Genomic DNA, 21,668 nt, shown 5'->3' on the forward strand with positions numbered 1-21,668 from the left:
AATGACTCGTCGGTACGCGTCAAAATAGTCCGGATCAGACCTGAAGCGCCTCCGAAGAGAATCCAATCTCCTGGACGCCATCGGAAAGCTGTCCGGCAACTGGTCGAAATCCTTCTTAGGAAGTGGAATCACGAAGTGCCCCTCCTCGTCTCTCTTGACCCGTGGGAGCAAGTCAGACAGCCACTCCCTGTCCTCCACGGAAAGGCACTCCTTGTCGTCGGAAAGATCCTTAAACTCATGTTTTTTTTTTCTATGCCGCCACCCATTATCAGGTGACCAGGAGTGCCCCCTCCCTCTATCCCAGCGACACACAGAACCTTACGTTAACACCATAATAACTTAAAATTGCAAGTCGCGGCACTCCCTGCTAGGAAATGAAATGTAACATAAAAAAGCAGAAGGGAGAAAGCCATACGAATTAGGGGAACAAAAAAGAAGCAAAGTAGTCAACACTGCAATCAGTGGTGACTGCCCACTACTGAAAGCCCCCAATTTATCAGCACACTCACACATCCATCACACTCACAACACCCACACACGCCGGGGAAAGTGTCTAAGTCCACTGGGGCAGGTTAGTTAGAGGGGGATCCACAGTCATAGCCAAGTCATCATCAAACTCTGGTCAAATTCAGCGCATGTCAGTAGCAAGGTAGCCCGGGCTCCCAGAGCACCCAACGAAGCGAGGCTTGTTGCCGGGCACTCCAAGGTCCCAGGCCGCCAGGGGCGTCGCCGACGGGGGGGTCGGGGGGGGTCACGACCCCCCACTCTTGAAAACTGGGGGTGTCGACCCCCCCACTTTTTGCGATGCTGAGTATGCTTTTTTAGCTTTTATGTCAGTGAAGCAGGCGTCAGCAACACCAACAAATACATCAGATTCAAAATCGCTTCAAGAGCTCCCTAAAGCCAATTAGCCAATTACCTAGAGGTCAATTAGCTGTGGGCGGGGAACACCAGCACAACAATGTTTTTAAGTAGCCCCCATCCTAGTAGGATGGGGAGCCTATGGGATGCTGCCCCTACCTTTTTATCCCTCAAAGGATTGGACGCGCCAAAACTGCCCCGAGCGTTCGTCTGATCGTTTAAAAAAAAAATGGTCGCAGTCGATTCGTCGGATCAGTACCTAACTACAAAACTACGCCTCAGCCCCATGGCTACCGTCACAACTAGCTGTACAGTGCACATGTAGGGGAAAGTGAGTCAGATGGAACCGTCTCGGGCTTTCGCAAAGAAGTCGCGCAAAAAGGAGCCGATTGCAACAAAACTTCCGGTGCGCTCGAGTTAATCACTTACTTATAATAAATCGATATCCCTGATTCAAATAAAGATGACCTTAGTTCACTTTTTCATAACGTGCTTTTAATTGATAGGGTAGTTTTTGGAGCTGATTTTGAACTTAGCGCCCATCTGAACATTTAAGAAGTAGTTGTGTTGCTTATTCATATAACATGCTAGGAAGCAATCGGTGGTGGTCATCCACTATTAGGTACTGGTCGATCTGACCTGACCTGATCTACCGCAAATGCATGGAGTCATCATCTTCGTTCAAAACTAAGATAACATTGTTCTTCTGAATGCTTGAGACGAGGTGTTAGTATCACTGATGTTAGTTGTCGGACTTTCGTCCCCGTCTTGAGTTGAGATGTTAGTTTCACAACGTTTCGGCCAGTTACTTCTCCGGCCGTCGTCAGGTGTTCTTTGGCCCTTAGAAGGACCTGGATGTTGGTGGCGTTGCGCCGTATGCGTCATACCGTTCGAAAGCTCCTGTAGTCAGCGGGAATCGCAGTCGCAAAAACATCACAAAAACATCTCTCAAAAACATCTGGGGGATAAATGACACCAAGTTTCCAGCTCCATAACAATGTCTGCCTCGATAGTGGAGTGGTTAGAACCGTGGACTATCACCGGGGAAACCCGAGTTCGATTCCCGCTGACTACAGGAGCTTTCGAACGGTATGACGCATACGGCGCAACGCCACCAACATCCAGGTCCTTCTAAGGGCCAAAGAACACCTGACGACGGCCGGAGAAGTAACTGGCCGAAACGTTGTGAAACTAACATCTCAACTCAAGACGGGGACGAAAGTCCGACAACTAACATCAGTGATACTAACACCTCGTCTCAAGCATTCAGAAGAACTATATCTGATCGGTACGGACCCGAAACAGTGAACAACTGGCGAAAATGGGAGAAGCTGAACATCAAGCTAGCAAAAGAGAAGAACCATCTGACATTCATGTGCAGATGCCGGGATAACGACATCATCCCTAATGGACTGAGACTAAAGACACCTGTGTACACCAAACAAGCGAGACGAATCGGAGAGAAAGCCAGCCGAGCTCTCATAAGAGAAAGGATCGCCTTCCATCGACACAGCAAAGCGAAACTCGAACAATCAATATCTGCCATCGAAGAAACCATCCGATCAAAAGTAACATGCTCCGACGACTTCAACCGCATCAAATCATCAGTCATCAGGTCACATACCATCGTGGACCATGCCACAAAGAAGCAGCATATGACAAAACTCGAAAAACTGAAGAAGACCGCACCTACCAGGACTCCGTTACAGCCCATCAGAGCTGTAGTGAACCTCAGCAAGCGACAACTGTCGGCATCTGAAGAGACCATACTCAACAAGGGACTCAACTTCGCAACATCCACCAAGCGGATAAAGAACATGGACATCGTGGCCCCAATCGAGGAAGCAACATCCCACATTAACAGAGAACATGCAGAAGAACTACGCTGGAAAGTCAGGCATGCATTGGAAAGGGCCAAACCGCCAAAGGCCAATACCACCAAAGAGGAACTGGCAGCAATCAACAACCTCAAACAAGACGGCAGCATCATCATACTTCCAGCAGACAAAGGAAACACCACCGTGGTCATGGACAAGAAGGAATACGACCACAAGATGAACAGCATTGTGACAGATGGATCGTACACCAAACTGAAGAAAGACCCAACCCCGGCCTGTGAACGCAAACTAACAAAGCTCCTTAAGAAGAACAAGGACAAGGAACAACTCACGGACGCCCAGTACAGAAAGCTGAGCCAACATCACAGCAAACTTCCACACATGTACGGGCTGCCAAAGGTACACAAGACCAATGTACCGCTAAGACCAATAGTAAGCTGCCGTGGCTCAGCCTGCCATCCTCTGAGCCAGTTCCTCGTCAAGATCATCAACCCACTGAGTGGCAAAACACCTACATATGTCAAGAATTCAGCCCACTTCGTCTCACTGGTTCAGGCCATGCGACCTTCGCCGAACATGCAAATGGTAAGCTTCGATGTGGTGAGTCTGTTCACCAATGTGCCCACTACCGAAGCTCTGAGCATAGTGAGGACAAGACTGGAGAGCGACGATACACTGCCCGAAAGAACGACAATCCCGACTGATGACATCATGGAACTCCTGACATTCTGTGTCACCACCACCGCCTTCCAACTGGGCGATGACTACTACCAACAAACTGAAGGAATGGCCATGGGTTCACCCCTGTCACCGGTGATCGCCAACATCTACATGGAACACTTCGAGGAACTGGCCTTACAAACAGCACCACTGAAACCATCCCTGTGGCTGCGATATGTCGACGACACATTCGTCCTGTGGGACCATCGCGAGGACATAACACCGTTCCTAGACCACCTCAACAGCCTCCGACCCTCCATCCAATTCACAATGGAAACAGAAGTCGACAACAAACTACCATTCCTTGACGTCCAAGTGGAAAAATCTGAGGAAGCATTCAGAACATCGGTCTACCGCAAACCAACAGCGACCGACCGCTACCTCAACTTCAAGTCACACCACCCAGACACAGTCAAGAAAGGTATCGTAAGATGCCTGCAGACCCGAGCCACCAACATCTGTGGAGACGAAGCAGCCAGAAAGATTGAAATGTCACGCCTTACCAGCACCTTCAGGAGAAACGGATACCCAACGAGCTTCATGAAACACAAACCCAAGGAAGCATCCCAACAACAACCAAGGGATAAGCCCATCGCGACAGTATCCCTCCCATACAACAGAGGACTGTCAGAGAAGCTAAGGCGAATCTGCGGAGCATACAACATCAGGACGGTGTTCAGAAGTACCACCACCCTCCGCAGGTCACTCACAAAGGTCAGACCGCCAACCACCAAGGAGCAAACAAAGAACTGCATATACGACATCCCGTGCAGCTGCGGCAGGTCATACAAGGGCGAGACTGGCCGCCCACTGGCGGTCAGGCTCGAAGAACACAGGAAGGCCACCATCCGAGGCGAAACACTGAAATCCGGTGTGGCGGAGCATGCATGGTCTGAAGGAGATCACAGACCTGCTTGGGATGATACCACCATCATCGACAAGGAGCCACACTGGAAAATCAGAAAAATCAAGGAAGCCGCACACATGGCGCTGGCTAGCAACCCCATCAGCAAGCCAAGCGTTGACATCAGCCCAATATGGCTCCCACTACTAAGGAAATCACAAAAACATCTGGGGGATAAATGACACCAAGTTTCCAGCTCCATAACAATGTCTGCCTCGATAGTGGAGTGGTTAGAACCGTGGACTATCACCGGGGAAACCCGAGTTCGATTCCCGCTGACTACAGGAGCTTTCGAACGGTATGACGCATACGGCGCAACGCCACCAACATCCAGGTCCTTCTAAGGGCCAAAGAACACCTGACGACGGCCGGAGAAGTAACTGGCCGAAACGTTGTGAAACTAACATCTCAACTCAAGACGGGGACGAAAGTCCGACAACTAACATCAGTGATAAGATAACATTCGTAATCAGAACCTCGAAAAACCATCACAACTTACATTCGTTAAGTTCTAGCAGGTCCCGAGTTTCTCTACTTATTGGCGATGAGAGTCCTGAGATGACCCGAAAACTTGTAAATGGGTATCATCGGCTTTCTCTCGTCACGGGCAGCATGCTCTTTTTTTTCCGCAAACCTGTAGATCGATCAGGGGTCGAAAGCATGCCTCAGCGTTAGTTTAGTATACGTTATACGTTAGCGACTGGGAAACCACCAATAGAAGGGCTACAGTGAAGCAGAAAACTATTCGATAGCTCTTTTAACGCTCTTTCGCTAGCTTCGCGTTAGATTTCATCTCAGGTCTATGTTTGGCCCATAAGAAGGCAAACAGCTAACTGGACAGATTCTGCCGAAACATCCGCTTTGCAATAACTTTCGATTCCGTGAATTTGTATGGTATGTACATATGTTGTCTTGTCACCACCGTCTTGATCTCTTTGAGACGCGTCACAGAGTTAAAATTTGACCATTCAGAATTAACGTTAAAACGACCTCAGGTCAACGTTATGTCCTGATCGAAAAAGGACCTCCTGCTGCATATTAATGGATCCGTGTTGTTGAGCTGAACAGTGAACACCTTCCAGGTGCTGTCATCGCTCTACCGCGTCTTCGTCAAAAGTTGTAGAAAAAAATGCTGGTGGCCATCGATGGACATTTCCACTAATGACCTTTCGAGTCATCACTCGCCATAAGTTGCACCCTGTCCCTGGCAATGATGAGCTGATTTGTCATGGCTCCAAAGATATTTTGCGTTTCTGACGAACTTTTTCAAAGCAGGAGGCATGTGCTTTTTCTAATTTCTCATTATTTTCTAATGATGAGGTCACGTATTTGACCTGCCTTCAGATCATAGATGTAAATCCTCAGTTAGAATCATGAATGGCTGACACGTATAACCCCATACATTAGGTACCTATACAGTGTACCAAATTTCGAAGTTATGGGAGAAAAGCTACAAGAATGGCGAGAGGGGAAAGTTTTTTATAGAGGTATACCGTATAACTGAACTTGACATGGCGACCTGACCTTAAGTGACCAGTGATAATTTTTACGCAAGTGATGGTAGGTATACCTTCCTAATAGGTTATACCAAATTTGGCGGCGCTGCGCGCCGATTTGTTACACACGCACACACACACATACGCACGCACAAAACTGGGAAGTGTGGCAAAAAAAAATCACCCCTACCCATCGGGTGAAGAGTAGAAACCCGACCCCCCCACTCAAAAATCCGTGGCGACGCCCCTGCAGGCCGCCAAACAGATGGGGTGGCATATTACAGTATCATGCACACATCACACTTACACACTCATTTACACAAATAAATGATATCATGCAACCCAGCCAATGTAGGTATGCGCCCTAGTTTGGGCACATATTCTTACACACTTGTGTGTACTCAATTCAAACATGATAAAATGCCATGATGCACACCCAACAGTGTAGGTGTGCAACAAGGTCCATTCTCATTCTCTTACAAACTTGTGTGTACTTAGTTCAACATAATTAAATGCCATTATGCACAAGAGTAGGCATGAACAGAATGTCATACACTTACCCATTACACACTTGTGTGTACTTCTGTCACACTTGTCAATTGTCACAATGTACACTGCACGGGGCGTACCTAATCAATGTAGGTACGCACCTAAGATATAAACATTCACACTTACGTACAAATACATGCACATGCAATTATACATATACATACTACATACATTATAGACACTTGTATACGTATCTAGGCAAATATACATATTCATTACCATAGGCATGGTAGCGTAGGTATAGGATGAGAAGTCAAAGACATCGCCTGTGAGTAATGCGTTTATCAATACTCAGTATTTATTAATTAAACGCTCTTTTACAATTCTTTTCAATGTATGTTTGGAAGGAGGTACATGTTGAATTTGAGGAAACAGGGGGGTTATAATTTCATTCCAAACTCTAGGTCCAGTCCATGCTATTGTTTGCGTTTTATACTTTTTGTAAGTAAATATTTCTTCAAAATGTCTAGCAGAGCGATTGCTTCTGCCGATGGGATGAAACCTGAACATCCGATCTATTCCATCTGGTAGATTATTGCATATTTTTCTATGCAAGATGAGTAGCATTTGCTGATTTCCAATGTCTTTTATCTTGAGAAGCTTAAGTTTTTTGAAAATTGGATCAGCATGTGCCATCCTCGGCTGACCATCTATAACTCTTATAACACGTTTTTGGAGTTTTTCAATTTTTGACAAGCTTGATGAGTATGTATTACTATAAATAAAGCAACAGTAATTGACATACGATAAGAACAAAGCATTGTAAAGCAGTAACAAATGGTCACTGCTTAGAAAATATTTTACTTTGGTAATCATACCAACATTTCTACACAGCACGGTACATAGCTTGTTGATGTGTGTGTTCCACTTCATATCTTCATCAATAAACATTCCAAGGTATTTAACAGTTCCAGTCCTTTGAATTTCGACACCTCCTAGTTTCAGCATTACATCCTGTCTGTTTTTCTTGTTTGAATATATTTGGTACAAGGTTTTATCTGTGTTAACTGATAGCTGGTTTGCAGAAAACCATTCGGATATCTTGGGCATAATGGCATCGATGGAACTTTGTAAATCTGCTTCATTTTCACATGTTCATACATGACCTTAAAGATGCACTCTGAGTCACGGTCAGGGACACAGCTGTCGTGAACCCGCAGCAGGTTGACAGACATCCTACCTCTTGTCGCCGGGGAACCACCACAACCAATTACATACCAGCCAAGACACGTCCTCACACCACAGAGGCCCTCCTCACCGGAAGGCGGAGACCTCACCTCTCTGGGAACAATCAGAGTAGCGCAGTTGGAGCCGAGCAGCAACTCCACTGGGGCATCCACCTCATGGAGCTCCACACCCTGCAGGTGGGCAGCGGCTCTGAGCTCACTCACCCGGCACCGATCGGACTGCGTCACAGGGATCCTGTCGATAGTCAGGAGCGGCGGCAGGGGAAGGAACTCTGCTCCGTCCAGACCGCAGACCTCCAACCCAGAGGCCAGCGAGGTCTGCATCACCCTCCGCTCGTTCCCAACCGTCTCGATGGAGATGGAAGTGTCATCCCTTCTCACCTTCAAACGCCGCGCCAGCGACTCAGTCAAGAAACTACCTGACGAGCCAGAGTCCAAGAACCCATTCACCACCACCTCCAGCCCCGTGGGACCCCGGAGGCGCACAGCAACCACTGGCAGCGCCGTCCGGCCCGCGCCGCGGATACCCAAGCTCGCACTTAAAACACCACCACTCATCTGCGCCCCAGGTGGGTCACCAGCTGCTCCCATCCCGCCGGTCAAGGGTCCCGCGCGCAAAGAATCAGACCCCCTGCCGGGCGGCTGAGCCGCACGCTGCTGCTCGATGGGGGCAGAGACTGAGCTCGGCTCCCTGTGCATCGCCAAGGGATGGGGCCCATTGCAGACACCACACCGGAGCGGCTTTCTACAAGACCGAGCCCTGTGTCCCCTCCTCAGGCAGCCAAAACACAGCTGATTTCTCATCAACACCCGTCGTCTCTCCTCCCAAGGTCTACGAAGCAGATCCTTACAGCCCTCCAGACGGTGCGCCGCCCCGCAGAAAACACACTTCTGCACCCCGGGCTCGCTCACCTTCGCTGTGCTCACCTTATGCCGCGCTCCAGCCTCACTACCGCGTCCGGAAATGACAGGCCTTGGACCGAAAAGAGGACTCCTCCTCACTCGCACCTCTGCTGCGACGAAGCCAACCATGTCTGAGAAAGTAATCCTCTTACCACTCTCAGACAATCTGTCGGCCTCTCGGAGCCACCGGTCCTGCAGATACACTGGAAGCTTAGACGCGATCAAGCGGAGGGTAGACGGGTGCTCGAACTCGTCCATGGTGGCGCCAGACATCGCATTTTTTTACCTCAGTTAGGAACAGAGCATATCTGTCAAGCCCCTCAACATCCCCAGACTGCAGGCGCGACCACTCAGAGGTCAAAAAAACTTCCTACTCGCTTACATTGTAGGCGACAGAAGCTGACAGGCACCAGAGACATTTGCTGACAAAGTCACGAAAATGGTGAACACACTGCATCGCATTTGTTGACGGCGATTTCGCACACTGCTAGCGAACAGACTAACCAGCCAATCCGCGGCGAGAATAACCCTGAGCGAACCAATCGGATGCTGGTGACACGAGGGGACAACGCTGAGCTGACGCCCCAGCCGCCAGGGAGCCTTCACTGTGGATTTTGTAGGCCCCAGGAGCCAACGGTCGTCAAGTTAGATGTAAGTGAATCCTAATCTATAATCTAAGATTCGGAATCAGGTGAGCCCCTACGATTTGGACCAAACTTGGTCAGTGGATAGAACGTAACGTCCTGATTACGATGCACCCAAAATCTAAGCTCGGCCCGCCATATTTACGAAGTGACGGATGTTTGAATTTCAAGGTCATTCGGGAGAGCCCCTGCGATTTCCGTCAAAATTTGTGTACGGACACTCTAGATGCTCCTCATTACGAATATCACAAAATTTAAGCTCGGCCCGCCATATTTACGAAGTTACGGAGGTTTGAATTTCAAGGTCATTTGGGTGAGCCCCTGCGATTTCCGTCAAAATTGGTATACGGACATATTACATCCTCCTCATTACAAATATCATAAAAGTTAAGCTCGGCCCGCCATATTTTTCAAGTTACGGAGTCACAAAATTACAGAATTTCAAGGTCATTCGGAGAGCCCCTCCGATTTTCGTCAAAATTTGTATGCGGACACATTACATGCTCCTCATTACGAATATCGTAAAAGCTAAGCTCGGCCCGCACTATTTCAAAAGTTAGAGATGTTTGAATTTCAGTGAGTTTCAAACGTCAGTAACTTTTGAAATAGTGCGGGCCGAGCTTAGCTTTTACGATATTCGTAATGAGGAGCATGTAATGTGTCCGCATACAAATTTTGACGAAAATCGGAGGGGCTCTCCGAATGACCTTGAAATTCCGTAACTTTGTGACTCCGTAACTTGAAAAATATGGCGGGCCGAGCTTAACTTTTATGATATTTGTAATGAGGAGGATGTAATATGTCCGTATACCAATTTTGACGGAAATCGCAGGGGCTCACCCAAATGACCTTGAAATTCAAACCTCCGTAACTTCGTAAATATGGCGGGCCGAGCTTAAATTTTGTGATATTCGTAATGAGGAGCATCTAGAGTGTCAGTACACAAATTTTGACGGAAATCGCAGGGGCTCTCCCGAATGACCTTGAAATTCAAACATCCGTAACTTCGTAAATATGGCGGGCCGAGCTTAGATTTTGGGTGCATCGTAATAAGGACGTTACGTACTACCCACTGACCAAGTTTGGTCCAAATCGTAGGGGCTCACCTGATTCCGAATCTTAGATTCTAGATTAGGATTCACTTACATCTAACTTGACGACCGTCAGGAGCCAACGCATCAAAGATTTTGAGCGGGCCTTTTCGGCGCACGTCTATGAGAGGTATGCTGTGATCATGAACACGTAGCAAAACAGGAGTGGACTCTCGCGAGTAGCGCGTGCTTGTCCAATTTTCAAACAAGTTTGAATGCTTTCAAGAAAAGGACTGGCGCCGTGATGAAAGCTGAGTTGTTGTATTGTGGTTATGAAAGGCAGGAAATAACACTGGAGGTAAGGAATCTTGGGGTGTCTAATTTTGCTGGTTAGTGGTTTAGGTACTTGTAAGTTGGATCAACAACGCTAGCCCGGTGGGGATCAAAAGCAAGGCTGTGTGGATTTGTTGCCTGATTTTGAAACACTTGCCAAAGTTGTCAATGAATAGATGTTTTTACTGTTAATGTTGATACAAATTTCATTTTGATTTTAATCTTTTCAGCCCTAGAAGAGCAGGAATTTCAATTTTCATTAGCTGGTAAAAGTAGGTATACCAGTCCAGGGACTCCGAAAAAATGTTGTAGGTTGGTATGTAGGTTGTAAGCTGGGAGGTTGTAGGCTGGTAGGTTTTCTGTTTTGTGTTGGTATGTTGTAGGTAGGTTGTAGGTTAGTAGTTATGTAAGTTTGTTTCAGGCTTAATTGTTTTTCCTTCATTCCGACTTCTACTCTTTTACTCTTGCATAAAGTGTTTAAGAACTCTGAATGAAAGAAAAACATTATCATTACCTAACCTAATCTTACTTTCTACCCTACCACCATACCACCTATTACCTACCAGCCTACAGCCTATCTACCTTCTACCTACCTGTACCTACAAGCTACAACTTCCCTACCTTAAACCTGCCAACCGACAAGCTCCGAAGCATACAACCCACCTACCTAGCACCTACACCTATTTTATTTTGACTTATTGTATACTATTAACAAAAATCTAATGATAAGAATTTTGGTTCAACAATATTAGTGGCCTTGATGTGGAAAAGGAACGTTTTGCAACATGTTGCATAGGTAGGTGTATTGTATTATACATATAAGGCACCTATTATTTGTTATGTCATAACAGGTGTGAAATCTCACCATATAGAACACAAATCTAAATGTATTATGGAAAAATGTAAAATAGAATGTAAGCAATTCTTAAATGCATCTGCACAAGATTAGTTACACATGTATTCAGTGTCCCAAAGTTGAGTTTTGGCTGGGGTGTCAGAGGGGCATATTATCCACCAAAAAGGGGTAGAAGGTGGAAACTGCTGGTTAGAATAGATACAAAAAGAGTGAGAAAAGATCAATAGCCTTTATTTTTATCCATGAGTATCTATTATGATCATAAACCAATTCCAAGTATCCACACAACTCAGTCCACCACACCTGTCCACCTGTTTAAATCCACCACACCTGAACTGCCTTTTCAGGTAACAAGGTGTTATTGGCTGAGAGTGGTTAATTGCTCTTAGAAATTGGTGGTGAGAGTGGCAAATGAATCTCAGTATTTCCCACCCAAATCAACAAATTTTGGGACACTGTAATAATACATTATCCAGGTTTAGGGCCACACTAACATTGGCGACACTAACATTAACACTGGCCTGATAAAGCCTAGATTTTTTCCCAATTTTATCACCCTAGTGCAACACTTATCCGGCCTCTGGGGGCAGGGGACACAAAGGGGGTTGACAAATTTTGTAGGTGACACAAAATAAGTTTTTTTGACCTCTGCGACCACTGTTCGATCCGCTCCACGTACGAATCGATCAGTCTGAGGGAATTTCCATATCGAGACTCGAGAAGTTTCACAGCCTGGCTGTAGCCCTCATCACCCAAGTGGAGGCAACTCCTGACCAGCTGATTAGCTTTCCCGCGGGTATACTGCTCGAGGTAATACAGCAGTTCCCCCTGGTCGTCCGTTCGGCTAGCAATCCTGGACTGGAACGCTCTGATGAAGAGCCTAAACTCCTCAACCGCTCCCGAGAACGGACGGAGCTCGGCAGGAGGGAGCAGTGAACGCCTCACCTGCGCTGAAAGGGCATCAGCCCCAACTGGAGTCACCGAAGCCTCACTCACTGTCACCCGAAGAGGCTCCAGTGCTGACTCATCCACCTGGCCCAGCTCGGCCAGCTGAATCTCAACATCCAACTGCTCTGCCCTAGTCCGCAGCCTCAGCTCATCCTGCTCTGCCTGAGCCTTAACCTTCAGCCTACTCTCCTCTACAGCCTGTCGTTCCCTCATCAGTTTAAGTTTCACCATCAGCATCTCTGCACTCGGTTTAGAGATAGGCTGACTCTCACCTGGGGGTTCCCTAACGTCCACCTTGTTCTCAACACGTGGAGACTCAGTCGGGTCCTGCATAGCTGCCCACAGCCTATCTACCATCTCAGACTTCTTACCTGTGGGTTCTAAGCCTTTAGCCTCGAGCTCGCGCTGGAGCTCAGCCAACTTAAGTCTACCAAGATCCTCCTTACTGGGCGGCGCCATCATGTGCAGGATCACAGGATACAGAAGCAGACGAGAGGGGATCAAGGACCACCAGATCCAACTTACAAACTAAACACCTTAACTAATATTAAAAACACAGTACGACACAGCCTAAAAACACTTCAGCACTGAAACTCACTACTAACTATCAAGTCACAGGGGCTGGGGCCGGCTGGGCACCACTACCCAACCTATCCCCAACCTGAAGGTCAACAAGTTCAGCTCCCCTGGACCACAGCTCACCAAAGCCGCTCCACGTTGAGTCGCTCCTCAGCAGCCCACCAGTCGGCCGCCAGACGCAGCAGCTCCAGGACTGCAGGGCGCAGTCGCCAGAGACGACTTGGACGCCGGGCAGGCAGGTCGGGCAGCCACACAGGCCACAGCAGTCGACCAGCCAGTCGTCGGACACAGCACTCGAGAGCAGCACAGCGCGGCCCCCGGCTCCGCCAGCTCACGCAGAGCCTCACCAGTCACCACACCAACCGTGACTCGCGCGCCAAACCTCACTGGCCACCACTGACGCACATCACCTCACTGTGGCCACAAGCTGCAGACGCAGCACCACCACGGCCCACCAACCGCAACCTGCACTCTGCAGCGCCCACTGGCTACTGCTCAGGCACAGCACCTCACCCACTGCAGCCCGGACCACCCCGCTTCACCCCACCAGGAGGAGCCCGATCTTGGCTCCAGCAGCTCCACGACGGTGAAGCGCATCATCCGCTGGCGGCAGTCCAGAAGGCAGCAGTGGTCGACCGCAGCACGCAGTTGCAGTCCAGACCTCAGCCGCAGCAGACGGCCCAGCAGACTCCAGCCGTAACTGTAGATGGCACAGCCGCCACTGTAGCAGCCACCACGTGGCTGAATAGCGCGGAGCGCCGAAAGACGAGCCGTTGACGAAGGACCTTTATTGCCCTTGTTACTGTGGGAGGCGCACGCACACACAGGGGTACACAGGTCAGTACCAAATCTCCCATCAGTAACCACAGTCCACACTGAATCCCTTCCGAAACGGTCACCTTTTGATAAACTGTACATATTACGTTACAGCGTTCTTAAACTCAACATATCGACAATAGCAGAACAAAATAAACACTAGCTCCTACCGGCTGTTCCTCGTCTCCGCTGTGCGTGCCACTCGTCAACAGCGGCACCGCCGCACTCTGGGCCGTCAGGGGCCGGCCACTCAAACGCCCCGGCCGCGAGACCGCTCTCGGCTCCAGCCACGGGGGAAAGCGCACAGCTATCGACTGGCCTACACGTCCCCGGGCCAACCGGAGCGAGCCGAGCACCTACGAAGATTGAAACATTTTTAAATGGCGCACTTGAGGTACAAGAATATACGATATCAAAGAAATAAGCATAGAAAGCTAATTAAAGCATATACGAATTTACTGGTTTACACTGAAATAAATTCCATTCAACATTGAAGTGCTCCCAAATCCTATATAGTCAAACTTACTCATCAGCGTCGCGCTGGGACACACGCATCCACCCCTCATGAAGGTCGGGCGGGAAAAGAGCGCACACGCCGCTCGGAAACTGCGCCACAGCTCGGCTAGGTCACGTGACCTGCCAGCGTGTCACTCAAAAACTCGCGTCGCATCTCTTACATCGACGTGTCAACTAAACTTTAACCATAATCAAGCCATATTTTTATATAAGAAAAATAATCACACATGAAATACCGCCTCCGAACCAAATATATGTCCGTGAAGTTAGCGTCAGCAACAGCAACGAATACAGCGTCGGATTCAGAATCGCTTCAAAAAGTGCCATTAGGTCAATTGGGGGACGGGGAACACGAAAATGACATTTATTTTGCCCTAGCTCCCTTCCTTCATCCCTTAATCGTCCCTTAAAGGACGGGGCGCGTCAAAAGTGCCCCAAGGCTTCGTCTGATCGCCAAAATAAGGGTCGCAATCGATTCCTCGGGTCAATATCTGACCTCAGTCGAAGGTTCCAGATCTGTGGCTCCTATCCCTCATCCCTTAATCGTCCCTTAAAGGACGGGGCGCGTCAAAAGTGCCCCAAGGCTTCGTTTGATCGCTAAAATAAGTGTCGCAATCGATTCCTCGGGTCAATATCTAACCTCAGTCGAAGGTTCCAGACCTGTGGCTCCTATCCCTCATCCCTTAATCGTCCCTTAAAGGACGGGGCGCGTCAAAAGTGCCCCAAGGCTTCGTCTGATCGCCAAAATAAGGGTCGCAATCGATTCCTCTGGTCAATATCTAACCTCAGTCGAAGGTTCCAGACCTGTGGCTCCTATCGCTCATCCCTTAATCGTCCCTTAAAGGACGGGGCGCGTCAAAAGTGCCCCAAGGCTTCGTCTGATCGCCAAAATAAGGGTCGCAATCGATTCCTCGGGTCAATATCTAACCTCAGTCGAAGGTTCCAGACCTGTGGCTCCTATCCCTCATCCCTTAATCGTCCCTTAAAGGACGGGGCGCGTCAAAAGTGCCCCAAGGCTTCATCTGATCGCCAAAATAAGGGTCGCAATCGATTCCTCGGGTCAATATCTAACCTCAGTCGAAGGTTCCAGACCTGTGGCTCCTATCGCTCATCCCTTAATCGTCCCTTAAAGGACGGGGCGCGTCAAAAGTGCCCCAAGGCTTCGTCTGATCGCCAAAATAAGGGTCGCAATCGATTCCTCGGGTCAATATCTAACCTCAGTCGAAGGTTCCAGACCTGTGGCTCCTATCCTTCATCCCTTAATCGTCCCTTAAAGGACGGGGCGCGTCAAAAGTGCCCCAAGGCTTCGTCTGATCGCCAAAATAAGGGTCGCAATCGATTCCTCGGGTCAATATCTAACCTCAGTCGAAGGTTCCAGACCTGTGGCTCCTATCCCTCATCCCTTAATCGTCCCTTAAAGGACGGGGCGCGTCAAAAGTGCCCCAAGGCTCCGTCTGATCGCCAAAATAAGGGTCGCAATCGATTCCTCGGGTCAATATCTAACCTCAGTCGAAGGTTCCAGACCTGTGGCTCCTATCCCTCATCCCTTAATCGTCCCTTAAAGGACGGGGCGCGTCAAAAGTGCCCCAAGGCTTCGTCTGATCGCCAAAATAAGGGTCGCAATCGATTCCTCGGGTCAATATCTAACCTCAGTCGAAGGTTCCAGACCTGTGGCTCCTATCCCTCATCCCTTAATCGTCCCTTAAAGGACGGGGCGCGTCAAAAGTGCCCCAAGGCTTCGTCTGATCGCCAAAATAAGGGTAGCAATCGATTCCACGGGTCAATATCTAACCTCAGTCGAAGGCTCCAGACCTGTGGCTCCTATCCCTCATCCCTTAATCGTCCCTTAAAGGACGGGGCGCGTCAAAAGTGCCCCAAGGCTTCGTCTGATCGCCAAAATAAGGGTCGCAATCGATTCCTTGGGTCAATATCTAACCTCAGTCGAAGGTTCCAGACCTGTGGCTCCTATCCCTCATCCCTTAATCGTCCCTTAAAGGACGGGGCGCGTCAAAAGTGCCCCAAGGCTTCGTCTGATCGCCAAAATAAGGGTCGCAATCGATTCCTCGGGTCAATATCTGACCTCAGTCGAAGGTTCCAGATCTGTGGCTCCTATCCTTCATCCCTTAATCGTCTCTTAAAGGACGGGGCGCGTCAAAAGTGCCCCAAGGCTTCGTTTGATCGCCAAAATAAGTGTCGCAATCCATTCCTCGGGTCAATATCTAACCTCAGTCGAAGGTTCCAGACCTGTGGCTCCTATCCCTCATCCCTTAATCGTCCCTTAAAGGACGGGGCGCGTCAAAAGTGCCCCAAGGCTTCGTTTGATCGCCAAAATAAGTGTCGCAATCGATTCCTCGGGTCAATATCTAACCTCAGTCGAAGGTTCCAGACCTGTGGCTCCTATCCCTCATCCCTTAATCGTCCCTTAAAGGACGGGGCGCGTCAAAAGTGCCCCAAGGCTTCGTCTGATCGCCAAAATACGGGTAGCAATCGATTCCACGGGTCAATATCTAACCTCAGTCGAAGGCTCCAGACCTGTGGCTCCTATCCCTCATCCCTTAATCGTCCGTTAAAGGACGGGGCGCGTCAAAAGTGCCCCAAGGCTTCGTCTGATCGCCAAAATAAGGGTCGCAATCGATTCCTTGGGTCAATATCTAACCTCAGTCGAAGGTTCCAGACCTGTGGCTCCTATCCCTCATCCCTTAATCGTCCCTTAAAGGACGGAGCGCGTCAAAAGTGCCCCAAGGCTTCGTCTGATCGCCAAAATAAGGGTCGCAATCGATTCCTCGGGTCAATATCTAACCTCAGTCGAAGGTTCCAGACCCTTATTTTGGCGATCAGACGAAGCCTTGGGGCACTTTTGACGCGCCCCGTCCTTTAACCCGCGCCCTGCTGGGGGTCCTGGATTTCCACGCCCTGCTGGGGGGGGGGGGTGTTTGAACACCACCCCTTGTAACTCGGCTCCTGGGCCACGTAGCGATACGCGGAAAGCGGCGTTCGAAAGAGCGTCAAAAATAATGACGAAATCACTTCGGTCAATTTTTTGGTCAGGTCAAAGGTCAGGTCACCAGAGGTCATTGAAGGCAAAATTTCGCCGATTTCCAGGTCGAATGTCAAAAATTTCCAAGAAGCCAACGCATAACTCGGGAACCAATAGAGCTACAGCGCCGCGGAAAAGCGCATTCGATAGCCCTATTAACGCCCTTTCTGAGTAATTCTCTCAGATTTGACCTAACGTCAACGGTTTTGCCTGCAGGGGGCAAAAACTGCAAAAATAGCCGATTTTTTCGAAAACAGTTTTTCTGCAATAACTTTTGACCCAAGCCTTGTACGAGCTTACTTTTACCGGCATCGTGTTCCTCTCGTCAAGACGCATCGAATGAACTATAACTTGACCTTGAAAGGTCAACTTGAAAATTTGACCTCAGGTCAAGGTCATGACCTGACCGGAAAGGGTCATGTTGCATATCAGTCGATCCGTATCGTTGAGCTGAACACATATAAGGCGTTTTCATCGCTCTAGCATGCCTCTATCAAAAGTTATTTGCGAAAAACTGTTAGATACCATTCGTGACCTAAGATGACCTCAGGGCATAAACAAGGGTCACGGACACCATTTTCAAGTTCACTGTGTCTAAACCACTTGTAATTCGGTGTTTGGGAGTGTTTATAATGTCTTTCATCCAAAAGAGGCGCATTTCATTTTTTTCCCATTCACTTATAATGGGGAGGTCGCAAAATTGACCTGACCTTAGGTCATCGATATCAAAATTCTGAGATATACATTTTGTACATGCTATTGCTCTTAGCAATCGCTGAAAGTTTCAAAGCGATCGGTCACTCGGTGTAGCTATGACAGACATTGAAAGTTTTTATGAGGTGAGGTCACTTCAAGTGACCTGGTGACCTGACCTTGAATGACCTTGGTCTGAAATTTTCACAACATGTGTAGAATTGATGTATGATAAGGTGTACCAAAAACGGCGGCGCTCCGCGCCGCCGTTTTTTAGATATTCGCGAAAAACCACAAGGGGGGGTGTTCAAACACCCCCCCCCCAGCAGGGCGCGGGTTAAGGGACGATTAACGGATGAGGGATAGGAGCCACAGGTCTGGAACCTTCGACTGAGGTTAGATATTGACCCGAGGAATCGATTGCGACCCTTATTTTGGCGATCAGACGAAGCCTTGGGGCACTTTTGACGCGCCCCGTCCTTTAAGGGACGATTAAGGGATGAGGGATAGGAGCCACAGGTCTGGAACCTTCGTCTGAGGTTAGATATTGACCCGAGGAATCGATTGCGACCCTTATTTTGGCGATCAGACGAAGCCTTGGGGCACTTTTGACGCGCCCCGTCCTTTAAGGGACGATTAAGGGATGAGGGATAGGAGCCACAGGTCTGGAACCTTCGACTGAGGTTAGATATTGACCCGAGGAATCGATTGCGACCCTTATTTTGGCGATCAGACGAAGCCTTGGGGCACTTTTGACGCGCCCCGTCCTTTAAGGGACGATTAAGGGATGAGGGATAGGAGCCACAGGTCTGGAACCTTCGACTGAGGTTAGATATTGACCCGAGGAATCGATTGCGACCCTTATTTGGCGATCAGACGAAGCCTTGGGGCACTTTTGACGCGCCCCGTCCTTTAAGGGACGATTAAGGGATGAGGGATAGGAGCCACAGGTCTGGAACCTTCGACTGAGGTTAGATATTGACCCGAGGAATCGATTGCGACCCTTATTTTGGCGATCAGACGAAGCCTTGGGGCACTTTTGACGCGCCCCGTCCTTTAAGGGACGATTAAGGGATGAGCGATAGGAGCCACAGGTCTGGAACCTTCGACTGAGGTTAGATATTGACCCGAGGAATCGATTGCGACCCTTATTTTGGCGATCAGACGAAGCCTTGGGGCACTTTTGACGCGCCCCGTCCTTTAAGGGACGATTAAGGGATGAGGGATAGGAGCCACAGGTCTGGAACCTTCGACTGAGGTTAGATATTGACCCGAGGAATCGATTGCGACCCTTATTTTGGCGATCAGACGAAGCCTTGGGGCACTTTTGACGCGCCCCGTCCTTTAAGGGACGATTAAGGGATGAGGGATAGGAGCCACAGGTCTGGAACCCTCGACTGAGGTTAGATATTGACCCGAGGAATCGATTGCGACCCTTATTTTGGCGATCAGACGAAGCCTTGGGGCACTTTTGACGCGCCCCGTCCTTTAAGGGACGATTAAGGGATGAGGGATAGGAGCCACAGGTCTGGAACCTTCGACTGAGGTTAGATATTGACCCGAGGAATCGATTGCGACCCTTATTTGGCGATCAGACGAAGCCTTGGGGCACTTTTGACGCGCCCCGTCCTTTAAGGGACGATTAAGGGATGAGGGATAGGAGCCACAGGTCTGGAACCTTCGACTGAGGTTAGATATTGACCCGAGGAATCGATTGCGACCCTTATTTTGGCGATCAGACGAAGCCTTGGGGCACTTTTGACGCGCCCCGTCCTTTAAGGGACAATTAACGGATGAGGGATAGGAGCCACAGGTCTGGAACCTTCGACTGAGGTTAGATATTGACCCGAGGAATCGATTGGGACCCTCATTTTGGCGATCAGACGAAGCCTTGGGGCACTTTTGACGCGCCCCGTCCTTTAAGGGACGATTAAGGGATGAGGGATAGAAGCCACAGGTCTGGAACCTTCGACTGAGGTTAGATATTGACCCGAGGAATCGATTGCGACCCTTATTTTGGCGATCAGACGAAGCCTTGGGGCACTTTTGACGCGCCCCGTCCTTTAAGGGACGATTAAGGGATGAGCGATAGGAGCCACAGGTCTGGAACCTTCGACTGAGGTTAGATATTGACGCGAGGAATCGATTGCGACCCTTATTTTGGCGATCAGACGAAGCCTTGGGGCACTTTTGACGCGCCCCGTCCTTTAAGGGACGATTAAGGGATGAGGGATAGGAGCCACAGGTCTGGAACCTTTGACTGAGGTTAAATATTGACCCGAGGAATCGATTGCGACCCTTATTTTGGCGATCAGACGAAGCCTTGGGGCACTTTTGACGCGCCCCGTCCTTTAAGGGACGATTAAGGGATGAGGTATAGGAGCCACAGGTCTGGAACCTTCGACTGAGGTTAGATATTGACCCGAGGAATCGATTGCGACCCTTATTTTGGCGATCAGACGAAGCCTTGGGGCACTTTTGACGCGCCCCGTCCTTTAAGGGACGATTAAGGGATGAGCGATAGGAGCCACAGGTCTGGAACCTTCGACTGAGGTTAGATATTGACCCGAGGAATCGATTGCGACCCTTATTTTGGCGATCAGACGAAGCCTTGGGGCACTTTTGACGCGCCCCGTCCTTTAAGGGACGATTAAGGGATGAGGGATAGGAGCCACAGGTCTGGAACCTTCGACTGAGGTTAGATATTGACCCGAGGAATCGATTGCGACCCTTATTTTGGCGATCAGACGAAGCCTTGGGGCACTTTTGACGCGCCCCATCCTTTAAGGGACGATTAAGGGATGAGCAATAGGAGCCACAGGTCTGGAACTTTCGACTGAGGTTAAATATTGACCCGACGAATCGATTGCGACCCTTATTTTGGCGATCAGACGAAGCCTTGGGGCACTTTTGACGCGCCCCGTCCTTTAAGGGACGATTAAGGGATGAAGGATAGGAGCCACAGGTCTGGAACCTTCGACTGAGGTTAGATATTGACCCGAGGAATCGATTGCGACCCTTATTTTGGCGATCAGACGAAGCCTTGGGGCACTTTTGACGCGCCCCGTCCTTTAAGGGACGATTAAGGGATAAGGGATAGGAGCCACAGGTCTGGAACCTTCGACTGAGGTTAGATATGACCCGAGGAATCGATTGCGACCCTTATTTTGGCGATCAGACGAAGCCTTGGGGCACTTTTGACGCGCCCCGTCCTTTAAGGGACGATTAAGGGATGAGGGATAGGAGCCACAGGTCTGGAACCTTCGACTGAGGTTAGATATTGACCCGAGGAATCGATTGCGACCCTTATTTTAGCGATCAGACGAAGCCTTGGGGCACTTTTGACGCGCCCCGTCCTTTAAGGGACGATTAAGGGATGAGGGATAGGAGCCACAGGTCTGGAACCTTCGACTGAGGTTAGATATTGACCCGAGGAATCGATTGCGACCCTTATTTTGGCGATCAGACGAAGCCTTGGGGCACTTTTGACGCGCCCCGTCCTTTAAGGGACGATTAAGGGATGAGCGATAGGAGCCACAGGTTTGGAACCTTCGACTGAGGTTAGATATTGACCCGAGGAATCGATTGCGACCCTTATTTTGGCGATCAGACGAAGCCTTGGGGCACTTTTGACGCGCCCCGTCCTTTAAGGGACAATTAAGGGATGAGGGATAGGAGCCACAGGTCTGGAACCTTCGACTGAGGTTAGATATTGACCCGAGGAATCGATTGCGACCCTTATTTTGGCGATCAGACG

General features: G+C 49.3%; 1 protein-coding gene across 1 annotated transcript; it reads right to left on the reverse strand.

Annotated features, from left to right (window-relative positions):
* Window positions 1-34: 34 nt before the first annotated feature.
* LOC122376176 lies at window positions 35-8,786 on the reverse strand. The gene is made up of 3 exons (XM_043355907.1): window positions 7,462-8,786; window positions 133-239; window positions 35-70 (listed from the first exon to the last, which is right to left on the reverse strand). The coding sequence occupies exons 1-3, from the start codon at window positions 8,729-8,731 to the stop codon at window positions 35-37; spliced, it is 1,413 nt and encodes a 470-aa protein (XP_043211842.1). The 5' UTR covers window positions 8,732-8,786.
* Window positions 8,787-21,668: the final 12,882 nt, after the last annotated feature.

This window comes from Amphibalanus amphitrite, unplaced genomic scaffold, assembly GCF_019059575.1.
Source record: "Amphibalanus amphitrite isolate SeventyFive unplaced genomic scaffold, NRLGWU_Aamphi_draft 002041F_arrow, whole genome shotgun sequence".
In the NCBI taxonomy this organism is placed as follows: Eukaryota; Metazoa; Arthropoda; class Thecostraca; order Balanomorpha; family Balanidae; genus Amphibalanus; species Amphibalanus amphitrite.